The following is a 15523-nucleotide window of genomic DNA, read 5'->3' on the forward strand; positions in this document are numbered from 1 at the left end:
AGAAGGTAGCTGCAGTATCCATTGAAGGAGTAGTTGCGGATGCCATCTATAGGTACTTGGGATAACACAGTAACCAGCATTTCAAAATCAACTTATTGATCATGAAAGAAATCTACTGCTGCTTCGTTGGCAGTGACATCTTCATCGTATAAAAATCTTCTTCCTTTTCACAAGGTTTTAAAAATAGCAATCAAGAATAGAGATGAAGATTGAAAAGAGAACAAAAGAATATGAACGAGGCAATAAAATGAGAGAGAAATAGTAATATTAACAAAATATATCTATGGTCACAATTTCCAATAGCATAAAATTCTATAATTTTTGCTTGGAATCCTTAGTTTTAATTCATGGTCCAGACCCTAGCCGCAGTACAGTATTATTCTAGTTTTAATTTTAACTTAGTTTTCATCCCAATTAATGTGTATATTAATTGAGTTGTTATCTCTTTTTTCTTGGAATACCGATATTTATTAAGATTTTCTTTAAATTATAATATTTTCTGATTTTATTAATTCAAAAAATTAACTTCAATATTTTTATAATAAATAAAAATATAGTATTCAAATAAATATAACATTATATACAATTTAAAAATTATTTTTAATATTTAAAAAATACAGTGAGGCTATTTAAAAAAATAGTGGTTTGGAAGAATAATCATGCCTCTAGTTGATTAGGGTTTAACGAAAATATGATTAGACTTTAATAAAATTATGTTGAATATAAAGATGGCTTCTAAGAATAAAAATTCTGTTTTTTTTTTCTTTTTTTACTATCTTTTAATGTACATAGTTGTAATATAATTTAAGAGTATTTTAATCATAGAAAATTAACTTCAAAAGTAGTTTAATGAGTAGTTTGATGAGTACAAATAGCACCATCTAATATTTTAATACTCTACAATCTTACTTTTTATTAAACTAAATATTAAAATAAATATATAAATATATAAAAATTTAAATTATAGTATATTATTACTGCTTGGGCATTCGTCGAGTGGCCGTTCTATATTCAAAATTTTTCTTTGAAAATGTTTAGTATTGTATTATAAATTTATCAATAATTACACTTACTATTATCCTTCTTACAGGAGTCTTAAATCAATTTTGTGATATACAAATCTCAAAAATCGAAGTCAAAATGAAGTATTTGTTAAGTGTAAAAGAAAATTAACCTCCACTCCACTTAAAAAGGAGAGAATGGAACCCGTAAGGAGCAAGCAAATTGCGTTTGGGTTTGAGAAGTTTTACGCAAAGGCCACCACCTCGGACACATTCTCCGGTCTCACCTTCACCGGTTGTATTCGGTATTCGACAATATATTAAAGCACCACTGCCACCTGTCTCCCAGCTACAGCCACGTGTACGAATCTCCACGACATTGCTGCACGTGTTACAATGGGAATCGACTTGTGCGTCCAATGTCCTGCCTACCTTTCATTAATTGATGGGCAGCAAAAGCAAGAAAAGAGAAGAAGAATTTTTTTTTAAAAAAATCCGGCCATGGGGAGAAGTGAAATCAACAAAGCATGGCACGGCTTGAAAAATTAGTGACAAATGGTGTACCACCCACTCGTGCACGCAATATAAAATTACCCATTAACCTATAATCAAGGTCTTGGAATCATAATTGTGCACAAATAGCAACTATCTTACAATATGTTGTTTATTTCATATAAAACAGTAGATCTGGATCTGGATCTTTCTTCAACCGGGGGAGACAGGCGCCACATTTTGAAATGCAGCAGCTGGAATTTATTATTATTACTAGGAAATGTCGGGGTAATGTGGCAAAGGGAGAGGCACAACAGCAGGACACCTCACCCTGAACAAAGAAACAAAGAGCTAATTCATAATTGTTGGGGTTCTGTTGGCCAGAAACCTGACAAAGGTAGTTAAAAGAAGGAACAGAATTCAAAGGAAACCCCATGCTTCTCACACATGCTCTTCACATTCTCATCAAGAGGCCAAACCAGAATATAAGTAGAGGGAGAGCCACAAAATTTTACACATCATAACCCATCTCAATCAATTTATTCCGGCTTCACAAATGATCAGCAAAAACATGGCCAGCAAGTACCCTGTTCGATCGGTTAGCTTGCCATCAAGATCACATCCAAGCACAATTAAAACCGAAGAAGAGTTGAGCAAGCTCAAAATTTGGGAGGAACAGGAGGAATCTTCGAGATTGGCATCTGCAGAGTCAATCTGCAAGAGCCTTTCAGGATTGGAAGATTTGTACATATGCATTGATGATCTCCTCAATATGGCATCAACTCAACAAGTCCTCTCTCAGAATCAGAATCAACATCAGAAATGCATTGATGAATTATTGGATGTTTCTGTTAAGCTCCTAGACATTTGTGGGATCACAAGAGACTCCATGTTGCAGATCAAGGAACGTGTTCAAGGTCTTCACTCCATGGCCCGAAGAAGAAAGGGAGATTCAAGCATTGAGAACACCGTTGCTAGCTACACTTGCTTCAGGAAAAAGATGAACAAGGATGCCAAGAAATTTATCGCGACATTAAAGCAAATGGATAATAAATTACTTGGAGTGTCACCACTTGTTGATCAAAATCATCATCTCTCAGCCGTGATTCGGGTCCTTCGAGAAGTTAATGCAGTAACCAGCTCTATATTCCAATCCCTCTTGTTATTTTTATCAGCTTCAGGATCCAAGCCAAAGCAAAGCAGATGGTCATTGGTCTCAAAATTGATGCACAAGGGATCCGTATCTTGTGAAGAGAAGAAACAAGAGATTGTGAATGAATTGGAAAGTGTGGATGTTGCATTACGCAGTCATGATATGGGGAAGATGCAACATGTACAAACTAGCTTGAAGGAATTGGAAGGCAGCATTGAAGGCCTTGAGAAAAATTTGGAGAACTTGTTCAGGAGATTAATCAGAACTAGAGCATCTCTTTTGAACATAATCTCTCAATCTTCGTAGGGCATTTTCATAGACCTTTTCCCCCCCTAGAAATCCTGCATAAGAAATCCAAATTTTAGAGGACTGTTATGCATTTTGAATTCAAATTATGTGTCAAATGTATAAAATTACCGTTATACTGTAAAATAAATTATGTTTTATTTTTCTATAAATTGTACCAAAGAATGGCCGTGCATTACCACAATTATATATATTATCAATCACGTTATCACGTAATCTTTACTAGTTGCAAAGTATTTTATATAGTAAATTTATCTAATTTTTTTTATTATACTTTTATTTCAATTAGTGTATTATTGAGTTTTCCCACTTTAGATAAGTTTGTGTTTTCGAAATAAAAATGACATAATTGTATATTCTGATTATTGTATAATAAAATAATATTTTACTAATAAAAAATATATACAATTTTTTTTTAAAATACACAATACTCTTAACAATACGATTAGCAAACACAAGTACACGACACTCTTAGTCAGCAGTACAATTACCAAACACTCGACTGTTTTTTATCCAACCGATAAGTCATTATACAATAAACTGGATTATTTTACAATCAACAACAACAATCCCGAACTGCACCTAAGTTAGCTTGTACTGTACGTTATTGTTCAAGTTGTTGGAGGAACTTCACATTTGTAATAGAAAGCATGATTTGTAACTTTACTCTTATATGTTCTATAAAAGGGTAACTTTATTTTATTTCTCAAATAATGGCAATGCGAATCACCATATAGTTTCAGTTTAAAATCTGAATTCTATGGGTGCGTTTGGGATTGAAGTGCTGTAGCTTTTAAGCTACAGCTGCTGTGAAAAAAAGCTATAATTATGAAACAAAAGTTAATAATATATAGTAAATATAAATTTTAAATAATAATTTTGATAAAATTATTAAAGATATAATAAATTTTATATTATACAAGTGAAAAATCATATCAACATAACTTAAAAGTTACCGCAACTAGTGTTTACCAAACACTTTAGTACTGTAGCTTTTAAGCTACAGCTGCTCAACCTCAATCCCAAACGCACCCTATATCTCATAAGGCTACTGCATATTTGATCGATTAATCTTAAAGAAAATATTGAAGGATAAGTTTTGAAGATTCCATGACTTTGTCTTCCTCTACGCGTGGAAAAGGAAGGTACTGCTGGCAAAACAAAAAACTTTTCTTTGCTTTTTTTGAATAAACAAGGATTAATATGAACACACATGTTTATCTATTAAAAGGTAAATGATTTTAGATCAATCCTAAGTTACAGTAACTTAGCGGCTGGCCCAACATTATTAATCTATAGAAAAACTAAAGCGAGCTCCATGTTACGGTCCGCCCAATTCGCTAGCCCAATTGCCCATAATTTCGGGCTAGAGAGCCAACACAAGGCCAAGAGTGCTAGCTTGGCCCAATTCCGGAACATTCTAGGCAACTCTAGCACATGAGCTTGTAAATACTCTAGAATTCTCCATAGAATTCCAGCACATGTAAATATCTAGAATTCTAGGAACATGGTAGAATTCTCTAGAATCTCTAGAGCTTGGCAAGCCTCCCCTATAAATATGGGATGGCATTAGGCATTTGTATCCAACAAACACTACAACAAGCACTGTAATCTCTCTTTGTGCAATACAAGTTTCTTTGGCTCAATTGCTCTCTTCTCTTGTTTGAGAATCTCTAGGCTTACTTAGCAACATTCGGCAAAGTTGTCTAAGTGCCGCACGGGTTAGCTGCGCAAAACACTCATCCCGTGACAAGTGGTATCAGAGCTAAGGTTTGCACGCACGCAAATTAGCTCACAAAGCAATGGCCAACCCTTCGAACTTAGCACAAGAGGGTGTTGTTGGTGTGGATGTTCCACCGGAACCAAGCCGTGGCCGAGAGGGAGAACGCGCCCAAGGCAAGACTCGCGGCAAGTCCAAGGCCCTATCCGTGGATGCGTTGGAGCCTCGTGTAGGCACTCTCGAAATAGCATTGTCCGCCGCTCAAGATAGCCTCGTGGGATTGGAGGAAAGAGTGGATGGTCTCGAGGGAGAATACGCCGAGTTCACGGTGGCCACAAAAGCTCTCATCCATGAGCAAGCGAACATTCTCCGAGGTGAGTTTCGTTCTTTCCATGATGAGTTGTTCAAACTTCGTAGTTTTGTTCAGGACGAACTACGTACTGTCCGTGCGGAAGTGGATGAAGTCCGCTCGGATTGGGCATGGCACAAGCGCACACTCTCCACAAGTCCAGCTTCCGCAAACTTGAGTGATGCGCGCCGCATTGACGTGCCAAAGCCTGACACCTACGATGGCACACGCAATGCCACCATCGTGGACAATTTCCTCTTTGGGCTGGATCAATACTTCGATGCCATGGGTGTCCGAGATGAGGCATCGAAAGTGGGCACTGCACCCACCTATCTTCGAGGCGCTGCACAACTATGGTGGCGTCGCAAGCATGGCGAGATGGGCAAGGGCATTTGCACCATCGACACTTGGGCTGACTTCAAGCAAGAACTCCGAAAGCAGTTCGCCCCAAGCAATGCGGAGAAGGAAGCGCGAGCGCGCTTACGTCGCCTCAAGCAATCGGGTAGCATTCGGGACTACATCAACGAGTTTACTACCCTTATGTTGGAGATAAGCGACATGTCCGACAAAGATTCACTCTTCTACTTTCAAGATGGCCTCAAGGATTGGGCCAAGACCGAGCTTGATAGGCGTGGTGTTCAAACACTTGACGACGCCATCGCCATTGCGGAGTCGCTCACCGAATACTCCGCCCAGCTCAAGGACAAGAGGTCTAGCTATGACCAAGGTGGGGGAGAGAACCATGAGGACAACAACCGCAATTGCAAGGAATGGAGCAAGAAAAAGCCTCCAAGCGGCAAGGACGGGCAAAGTAAGTCCGAGAAGCCACCCAAGCCTCGAAGCCCATGCTTCATTTGCAATGGCCCTCATTGGGTACGCGACTGCCCGGAGAAAAAGTCGTTGAATGCCCTCGTAACACAACTCAAGGGCCAATGCACACCAACTACGGAAGAACCCCAACACAACTTGGGTTCGCTCCAACGCCTTAGCACACTCGTGAGCCAACCGCCAGAACCCACAAGGAAAGGGCTCATGTTCGTAAGTGTGCTCATCAATGGCCGAACCGTTCGTGCGCTCCTTGACACCGGAGCAACGCACAACTTCATCTCCGAAGAAGAGGCTAAGTGTCTAGGCCTCAAGGTAACGCAGCACGGAGGCACCATCAAGGCTGTAAACTCACCCGCCAAGCCATTTGCGGGAACCACACGAGGCGTACACGTTACGCTTGGGACATGGAATGGGAACCTCGACTTCTCGATTGTGCCGATGGATGACTTCGCAATGATCCTTGGCATGGAATTCTTCGACAAGGTACATGCCTTCCCACTTCCAGCAACAAACTCCCTTAGCATCTTCGATGGGAATAAGGCATGCGTGGTACCGGTCGAGCGCGCACAACCCACAAAAAAGGCGCTCTCAGTCATGCAGTGCAGACGAGGATTCAAGAAGAATCCAGACCACTTGGTCTCCATCCGGCAACACCACAAGGGAGAGGATTCCGAAAGCCCTCCAAGCCAAGTCCCACAACAAGTACGAGCCGTCCATGACAAAGGCAAGGACGCTATGCCTCCGAAGCTCCCACCGAGACGAGTGGCTGAGCAACGCACAAAGCCATCCGAGCATAAGGGGTTGCGGAAACACAAGAGGGGACGCCGCAACACCAACCGAAAGAAGGAAACAACCACATGCGGAGCAAGTGGCGGAACCTCCCCAAGAGTGAAGCACACGAAGACTAACGACAAATCACGGAACAAGTCCCCCAAGGAGCAAGGACGAGATCGCGACGAGGACGCCGCGAGCTTAGGTGGGGGAGGATGTTACGGTCCGCCCAATTCGCTAGCCCAATTGCCCATAATTTCGGGCTAGAGAGCCAACACAAGGCCAAGAGTGCTAGCTTGGCCCAATTCCGGAACATTCTAGGCAACTCTAGCACATGAGCTTGTAAATACTCTAGAATTCTCCATAGAATTCCAGCACATGTAAATATCTAGAATTCTAGGAACATGGTAGAATTCTCTAGAATCTCTAGAGCTTGGCAAGCCTCCCCTATAAATATGGGATGGCATTAGGCATTTGTATCCAACAAACACTACAACAAGCACTGTAATCTCTCTTTGTGCAATACAAGTTTCTTTGGCTCAATTGCTCTCTTCTCTTGTTTGAGAATCTCTAGGCTTACTTAGCAACATTCGGCAAAGTTGTCTAAGTGCCGCACGGGTTAGCTGCGCAAAACACTCATCCCGTGACATCCAGGTTCGATAAGATATCACGTAGTTTACACATGATCAAATCTTTTACCACTTCGGTTTCGATTCCCAAGGCGAAAGGACTTCTAAGTCTGTATACAAGTAAAAACACAAATTGAGCAATAGAAAACTGAGGCAGCGTCTACGTTAGTGTTTTGGACTTTTGGTGACCCCTAAAATAAAATAGCAAATCATGTCTTCTTCATACACTTTAAATTGGCTAGCCTCCCTCAAATTTGGTGGCATATATACATCATGGACCTTGCGGGTGGTTTCTTTTTTCCATTTAAAAAAAAAATTCATGGTAGTGCGAAACATATGATCTGTATTTCCTAATAGAAGTATAGAACCAATAATCATATAGTTAAACGAAAAAAATTGATCCTGCGGGTCTCACATACCGGCAGGTAGCAGGCAATAATATAGGGTCCATAGTTACATAATTACATGCAGCTCGTGGTGTACACATACGAATTATAAATGTCTTCCGTTTTCTTTCTTCAATAACTACCTCATCCATCTAATCTTGAAAATGTATTGGTTAAAATATATAATTATTTCGAACTTTCCACATCCAAATGTCGAGGATTTCAAGCTTCTATTTATTTAATGGGGGAATCAGTTCCAACTTCAATGAATTGAACCATGAAAAGACTTAAATCTTCAGAGGCGGTGGATATGCCAGTGGTGCATGGGAGATGAGGCCAGTGGTGCATGGGAGATGAGTCCACTGAAGCTAAGCTAGTTTTAGTGCAAAAACTGAGACCTAAAACACATACATACAGCGTACCCAGATGACAATGCACATTTTTGTATTGGCAAATGCTATGTTACAATTAATGTAACATACACACTCAACAACAACCACACAAATTGTGTGGGCCCATCATTTGTGTGGTTGTTGTTGAGTGTGTATGTTACATTAATTGTAACATAGGGACTCCCTTTTGTATTTATTGGAAAGTGTTTTTTGTACTTTGTTTTTGGTGTGACACGTGACACCGTAACCCATATCAAGGAAAACTCAAATACCCACATCTACTTCACATGGCTATGGGGCCATGCCATTGAAAAATTAAATGAGAAGGACCCCTTAAGACTCCCGTCTTATCTAAATCGGAAGCTATAAATAAGTAACAACTGATCGGATATATGCTTCAATAATTCAATTTCAAATATCTTCAATTGAAACCTTTCTGTGGTAAGTTGCAAAAGTAATATAATATATAATACAATGGTTGCTGCTTTCTCAGCTGAGTCCAGTACTAAACAGTACGGTGTTAGATGCATTAGCTTGCCTGCGGCTAGGTCATATCCAGTTGCGATGAAAATTGAACATGAGCTGAATAAGCTTAAATCATGGGAAATTTCGTCATCATCTTCATCGAATGGAGAGAAGATTTGTTTGGGTGTTGCTGGCCTCGGGGAGTTGTACAGATGCATCGGTGAGTTTCTTGGTTTGCCATTGACCCGAGAAGCTCTAGCTCAGCATCAACATGAGAATTGTTGGGTCAATGAATTGCTAGATGGTTTGCTATTGTACTTGGATATATGTGGCAGCACTAGGGATGTTGTTTTGATGATAAAACAAAGTGTTCGTGAACTTCAATCGGCTCTTAGAAGAAGCAAGGTTGGTGATTTTACCATTGATGGTAGTGTCAATGCTTACATTTGCTCTAGAAAGAAGATGAACAAGGAAATCACAAAGTGTCTTGCATCTTTGAAACAAATGGAATACAACACGTTCGGTTCCTCTCGAGTTTTGGAACTCAATGATCATCTCGCCTTGCTGATTCAAATGCTTAGAAAAGTAAGTCGAATCACAACTTGCAATTTCAATTCACTCTTGCAATTCCTCTCTGTGCCTACGTTGAAGCCAAAATCTACAAAATGGTCAATGGTTTTGAAGCAGCTGGTGCACAAAGACAAATCGGTGGCAACATTTGAAGGGCAATGGGAAGCAAATGAGTTCGAGGATGTGGATATCGCATTGAGCAATGTCCTGATGATGCGACAATCAAGCTGCAAAGATGATGATGAGGACGACGATGAGGCAGAGATCAAGAATATTGAATCTGCACAAGAGAAATTGGAGGCTTTGGATGGTGGCATTGAAGGCTTTGAAAATGCACTGGAATGTTTATTTAGGCGATTGATCCAAACAAGAGTTTCTTTGCTAAATGTTCTTTCTCAGTAGACTGATTTGTATCATGTAATTTTATTCATGGCATCCGCATTTTAGAGGATCTGCATTATGTTGTTAATTAAACTTTTATGTCAGTGGTGAGTAGAGTAAAGTTGTATATATACTAACAGATGAAATAATATTACTTGAGTTATAGTTTTCCAATCACGAAAATCTTTTCCCGTTTTGATTTATAATTGACTCCCACTTCTTTATATTATAAGATCGGGTAACCATTCTACTTCGTAGAGACGTTTATGCATAAGAAAGTCCCAGGCAAAATGCCAAGCCCAGCTTGTCCTATTTTTATACAACTATCCAAATTTTTTGGTTCTAAATCTTAAAGTGCCGGAAAAGTTCAGGAGAATTTTAAAATTATGAATTTTAAGAGGTTTAAAACTTAAAGCAATTAAATTGTATGGTGTATGCATTTTCTTGAATTTTTTCGTATTTTAAAATTTTAGATTGGAACATCTCTCTCTCTACACACACACACACACAAATGAACAATCATCTACCGATCACCCAATGTTTTAGATTTTTTTTTAAATATATAAATACTTGTTTTTGTTTGCAGTTTTACTTGAAGTTAACAATATTTTCACTCGTCCACTTTTGTGTTAACTTCATTCTAACGTTGTTGATGTTGTAGGGCTAGAAATTATTATTTTACTTGAAAAGTGAAGACAACTTTGCACACGCGAAAAAAAAGAAGAAGCAAAATTGGTTTATAAATCAGCAAGCATGCCATTTTTTCTCACCTTTGTGCCCATCGCCATGAAGAAGCTTAACAATTCCGCTGTTTTTTCTTCAATTTCCATCCATTTTTATCAATGAAATAAACTTAAGTATCAAAGCTTTTGTTCATTCAAAGATTCAGAGGTTTTCAGGAAATTTGTAGTTGTTTACAAGCCATGAAGTTTCGGTTTTTGGGGGGTTTCAAGCTATATCAAGTAGGTTTTGTTGAATTTATTTACTAATTTATTTAATTTTTATATGAAACAATGTTATTTAAGATTTGTATGGTGATTGTTGTTGATTCTTGTTTTTTGGAAACCTTAGAATATAGATTAGGGGTCCGTTTGAGATTGAGATTGGACAATTGTAGATTTTAAACTCCAACTCTAAAGTTTTTGGTAAAAACTAACTGTTGTACCTTGAAACCTATGTTGATATGATTTTACATTTATATGATAAAAAATCTATTATATTTTTAATAATTTTATTAAAATTATTATTTAAAATCTATAACTTTTTTTCATATAGTTATATTTTAAAAAGAACTGTAACTAAATCCCAAACAGAACCTAGATTGATTTGTAATAATTTTTTAGAGGTAATGATAAATTTGTAATAGGTTGTTTTAGGGCTGTTAAGATACAAACGCATCAAAGATTGCTGCTGATATAACCATTTTGTTTTAATCAGAAACCTAGGAACCAGTGATTGCTGCTGCTAAGATGGTTGGGCATAATCGGCAAGCATTAAGTGCATTAATCGAAACATGACTCCTAGTCAATCATTAAAGGAGACCCAATTCTCTACATTTTTTCTCTATCTTGATCGCCGATCCCAATCTCTCTCTCTCGTCATCTTTTCTATAAAATTGCCAGAATAAATCGCCAACGCAGCATCTGGTATTGCTCTGCATGATGACTATAAAGTGAAGTTTTTGGAGGTCAAGGCAAAAAGAGCCTATTGATTTATTGTTTTGAAGATCGAGGCGAAGTAAAAGCAAGTTATTGTAGAGAAGCTTGGTGAGCCAGTTCAAAGCTACTAGGATTTCAAAGGAGGGAAAAGTAGTCATTTTATTTTTGGGGCAAAAAATTCATTTGATCACTATTCCATTAGTTTTTAAAAAAATTTGAAACATGAGGTGTTGGATAAATAATTACCTTTAAAATAAATATTGTGGAAAAATAAATGGTGCGGGGAACGGTAGATTTCACTGATCACAACAACTAATCACACAGCCAATATGAAACCATTTTGGGGCAATAAATTAAAGCATACCAAGGGTGGGCTTCGGAAACCGCGACCCGGGCAAAACCCAATTCAGGCCCATTAATGCGGTTACACGTGGATCTCCATCATTTCAAGCTGCAGCGGTTTCTTTCTCGGTTATCACCAAGGCAGTAGCACTGTCGGTAGTCCTCAGCTTCATATCATAGCGGCTGACTCAACCCACTTTCTTTCCCCTACGTGTCAAAACACAACGGCTATTTCCCACCGAAACAGGAAGGAACGGTTATCATTTACCTCCCTTGAGATTTATTTTATTATCACATAAATTAAATATTTCATTTATTACTCACTAATCTCGCCCTAGAATTAATGAGGCATTTTGGTAACTTCAATGACAATGAATATAAAATTTAAACCCTCCAAAATATATTTTAATGACATATAAAAATAAAAATTAGTTATTTTATGCTTCCATTTAGTCTTATTGATTTTAAGAGATAAGTATAGTGTAAAAATAGATTGTCTTGATTTTTTTTAGAGAAGAATGTACTTTACGTATGTAATAATCTAACTTCAAATAGTAAATAATATGGGCTAAAGTTGATTTTAGAGAAGGCAATTTTCCCATTCCATAATTTTTTTTTAAATAATGAAAAAAGTGAATAATGTATTTAAATTTTAAAATGTTATATAAAGAAAAATTATAATAATCGAAATCATTACAAACTCAAAAATTGAACCCTAACTTTTTGTGATCTTGGCTCTTGTCCATATCTTGATTCTAAATAGCTTAAGGGATAAGAAATTTACATGATTAATTTAAAGGGCTCGAACATTTTGTTTAACAATAGGGGATTTAAGTATCTATTAAATGAAAGATGTCGTATAGATGATAAAACTATAAACGTTTGGGGAGAAAAATAATAAATACCTAAACAAAAAGCAGCTATATGTTCAACATCGAAGCGCATCAAAAAAACTCGGCGCCCACTCGGCCCTACTAGTACTAGGCTCTTAAAAAAATAATTTCTTAAGCAAATAAATTAAAAAAAGAAAAAGAAAAAAGAAAGAGACCGTTGCGTTGGTCTGGGTGTGCTCACTCGTAAACTTCTGTCTATTTCAGTTGAAGCCAAAGCCAACAATGACCCTGTCCGTTGCTCGCACCATGAAGCTGAGCATTTTTCTTTTCTTCAAAAAGTTTAACTCCTCGAAATGGTCCGTACATTTCTACTTTCGGTCAACTTTTTTAGTACCCTTGAGCTTATCTTTGCTTGATTTCCTTTTTTTTTTTTTGGTTTTCTAGCAAAACGGCGGCGAAGATGGCGGTGGCGAGGATAAAGTTGCTGAGGAACAAGAGAGAGGCAGTGGTGAGGCAAATGCGGCGTGACATTGCTTTGCTTCTTCAGTCTAAACAAGACGCCACTGCTCGTATCCGGGTACTTGTTGTTTTTGTTAATGGGGATTGAAAGTTTTGATCTTTCTTGTTGATTTGACATAAATTAAAGGATTACCTGAATGTGTATTCTTTGCTTTTTCATTGTTCGGCTACTACTTGTTGGTTTTCACTGAGCATTAAAGGGTACGAAAGTTATTGTTAAGAATAAAGCTTGTGTGCTTAGTATTGGAATTGTGCCCAATTCATTCTTTCTAGGTGCGTTATCACCCCCTTGAAAATGCGAGCTTGGAGCTTTTGTGGGTCATTCCCTCAGCTGCATATAACATCTCCTATCAGAACTTAGGGTTTCATTGTATTGATATTCCCTTTCGTACTTTTAATCTTGATTATTTTGTTCGGTAAAAAGTATACCTATGTTCCTTTCTCTAGTTGTTCAATGCTGCTAGTACTTTCAGCTTTACTAAATTCATCTGTTGAATTTTGATGTGAGATACTGGCTTGGGTTCATACGGGGTTTCAACTTCCTCATAACTTCAATTGGTTATTATGAAGACCTTCAATGAAGTTCCATGCCTTGTTAATCATGCGAATGGAGCTAGTAGATACGCGATTATGTAAACTTGCTTGGTCAGGACATGATTATTGTGCAAACAACATGCTTTCCCTTTATCTGCCTTGTTAAATTATGCACAGTAACACAACTCAAAAACTGATATCTAGCTTATTTTGAGGATCATTTGGCCATTTCGTGCTTTCATCCAAATTGTTCTTGCTTTCTGTTCTGCATTTGGGGCTTTGGCATCTGGAAACTATAGTGTATACTGTATACATTACTGATTTTCCAGTGAGTGCTTCTGATTTTGTAGGTTGAACATGTGATACGTGAACAGAATGTCTTGGCTGCAAATGAGTTCATTGAGCTCTTCTGTGAATTAATTGTTGCCCGGCTCTCCATCATTGCCAAGCGAAGGTAAGGGAATGCTATACCCTTCATCCATTTATAGCACTGAAAAGCTGACTTACATCTGTGCATTAGTTATGACATGGGTCCCAATCTGCTACAGGGAATGCCCGGCAGATTTGAAAGAAGGGATCGCTAGTGTGATATTTGCTGCTCCGAGATGCTCAGAAATTCCAGAACTAGGGGCTATTAGGGATATATTTGAGAAAAAATATGGGAAAGATTTTGTCTCTGCAGCTACTGATCTGCGACCCAACTCTGGCGTAAATCGCATGGTATTCAAAGATTTTCAGCTTTTTCAGATATGTTGGGACACTTTTTGATATACATTCATTAAATCTGGGGTTCTAATTAATGTTACTATGTTTAAGTGATATAACGCTTATGATCGGATATGATTGAAATTTGCATGTTATATTTCCTTGTCACATCTCAGTACTCTTTCAGATAACTAATAGTGCTTGCCTTTTCTTCTAGTTGATTGAGAAGCTCTCTGTTAGAACCCCTACTGGTGAAGTAAAATTGAAAGTGATGAAGGAAATAGCAAAGGAGTTTCAGATTGACTGGGATACAACTGAATCAGAAATGGAGCTTCTCAAGCCCGCAGAAGAGCGTATTGTGCGCTCTCTCTCTCTCTCTTGCACATGCTCAACAAGTTACTTATTTTAAACTCAAGTTCATTGTTCCATCTGAATTTACATATTTTCTCTATGATCAGGGAGGACCGGATACGTTTTTTAGTGCTTCCAGCTTACCTGTGAAACATGTACCAGTTCAATCTGTTGAACAAAATAGGCCACATACCAGGTGACTGCCAATCATTTTTCTTTCAGATGTCATAAGAATTGAACAGTAGAGTTATCAATTCACTACTGGTAACTTGTGTTTTCTTTTCTTTTTTGCAGATCAGTAGTAAGCAACAGAGAGAGGGGCACTATGCAATTTGAAGACACGGCATCGGCTGCTGAAGCAGCTGCTGACTCGGCAAAGAAAGCAGTTGCTGCTGCACAAGCTGCTGCCTATCTTGCTAGCAGAGACTCCAAACAGTTCACTCAAGCATTTGGTATTTCATCAAAACCAGATGCTTCAAACAATCACGGTGGATTTGCAGCCTTTTCTGGTTCTGAAATTTCCCTGGAAAATTCCACTGCCCCAGGGAATTTTCACATGTCACAGAGTTCTTATGGATCTCATTATCTAAGCCATGAGGAGAAGAGGCCTACCGATGTTGGAAGTGGAAATTTCCATAGGAGAAACAGCTACAATGCCTCTTCTGCAAATTCAGATATAAAGTTTGATGTATGTGATCACGACCAGGATAACAAAATGGAAGGACCCCCTGGTGGGAAAGTCCTTAGGAGACATAGCTACAATGCCCCTACTGCACATTCAGATATACAGTGGGATGAATCTGACTATGACGAGGAAATTGAGGTGGAAGCCCCTTCTGGTTGCACTTCCTTACCTCCTGAGCGAACCCCACCACCAATACCTCCATCTCTTGGTAAACAGGGTTCATTTCACCGTGTTCATCCTAAATTGCCAGATTATGAGGATCTTGCTGCTCGCTTTGAAGCTCTCAAGTATCGTAAATAATGAAACTCTGTATGCTTGATGCGTAAGTTTTTTGGGCTTCTGTTATCCATAAATAGAATGCAACCTATTATACAGAAATTACATATAGTGCATAATGATTTATTTTATGAGTACTGCACTTGAAAGGTAATCAGCACATATAGTTTTAATTCT

The 15523-nt window shown here is 38.2% G+C and overlaps 3 protein-coding genes across 3 annotated transcripts; all 3 read left to right on the forward strand.

Annotated features, from left to right (window-relative positions):
- Nucleotides 1-1551: 1551 nt before the first annotated feature.
- On the forward strand, nucleotides 1552-3109 carry LOC102609698 (hypothetical protein). The gene has a single exon (XM_006467119.3). It carries the CDS (start codon nucleotides 2050-2052, stop codon nucleotides 2950-2952), a length of 903 nt encoding a protein of 300 aa, XP_006467182.2. The 5' UTR covers nucleotides 1552-2049; the 3' UTR covers nucleotides 2953-3109.
- A 5338-nt stretch (nucleotides 3110-8447) lies between these two features.
- LOC102609431 (uncharacterized) lies at nucleotides 8448-9609 on the forward strand. The gene is made up of 2 exons (XM_015525129.3): nucleotides 8448-9077; nucleotides 9180-9609. The coding sequence occupies exons 1-2, from the start codon at nucleotides 8502-8504 to the stop codon at nucleotides 9462-9464; spliced, it is 861 nt and encodes a 286-aa protein (XP_015380615.1). The 5' UTR covers nucleotides 8448-8501; the 3' UTR covers nucleotides 9465-9609.
- A 2781-nt stretch (nucleotides 9610-12390) lies between these two features.
- LOC102622709 (uncharacterized) lies at nucleotides 12391-15523 on the forward strand. The gene is made up of 7 exons (XM_006466985.4): nucleotides 12391-12632; nucleotides 12721-12853; nucleotides 13680-13783; nucleotides 13878-14049; nucleotides 14252-14392; nucleotides 14493-14581; nucleotides 14680-15523. Exons 1-7 carry the CDS (start codon nucleotides 12559-12561, stop codon nucleotides 15368-15370), a joined length of 1404 nt encoding a protein of 467 aa, XP_006467048.1. The 5' UTR covers nucleotides 12391-12558; the 3' UTR covers nucleotides 15371-15523.

The sequence above is a fragment of the Citrus sinensis genome, chromosome 7 (genome assembly GCF_022201045.2).
Source record: "Citrus sinensis cultivar Valencia sweet orange chromosome 7, DVS_A1.0, whole genome shotgun sequence".
Classification (NCBI taxonomy): domain Eukaryota; kingdom Viridiplantae; phylum Streptophyta; class Magnoliopsida; order Sapindales; family Rutaceae; genus Citrus; species Citrus sinensis.

What these genes read in the sequence shown, in the direction of transcription:
- LOC102609431 (XM_015525129.3), top strand. Translation starts at nt 8,502, where the DNA reads ATGGTTGCTGCTTTCTCAGCTGAGTCCAGTACTAAACAGTACGGTGTT. An exon ending in TGATTCAAATGCTTAGAAAA is followed by an intron (nt 9,078 to 9,179) that starts GTAAGTCGAATC and finishes GTTTTGAAGCAG; the next exon opens with CTGGTGCACAAAGACAAATC.
- LOC102609698 (XM_006467119.3), top strand. Translation starts at nt 2,050, where the DNA reads ATGATCAGCAAAAACATGGCCAGCAAGTACCCTGTTCGATCGGTTAGC.
- LOC102622709 (XM_006466985.4), top strand. Translation starts at nt 12,559, where the DNA reads ATGACCCTGTCCGTTGCTCGCACCATGAAGCTGAGCATTTTTCTTTTC. An exon ending in ACGCCACTGCTCGTATCCGG is followed by an intron (nt 12,854 to 13,679) that starts GTACTTGTTGTT and finishes CTGATTTTGTAG; the next exon opens with GTTGAACATGTGATACGTGA. An exon ending in CAAAATAGGCCACATACCAG is followed by an intron (nt 14,582 to 14,679) that starts GTGACTGCCAAT and finishes TCTTTTTTGCAG; the next exon opens with ATCAGTAGTAAGCAACAGAG.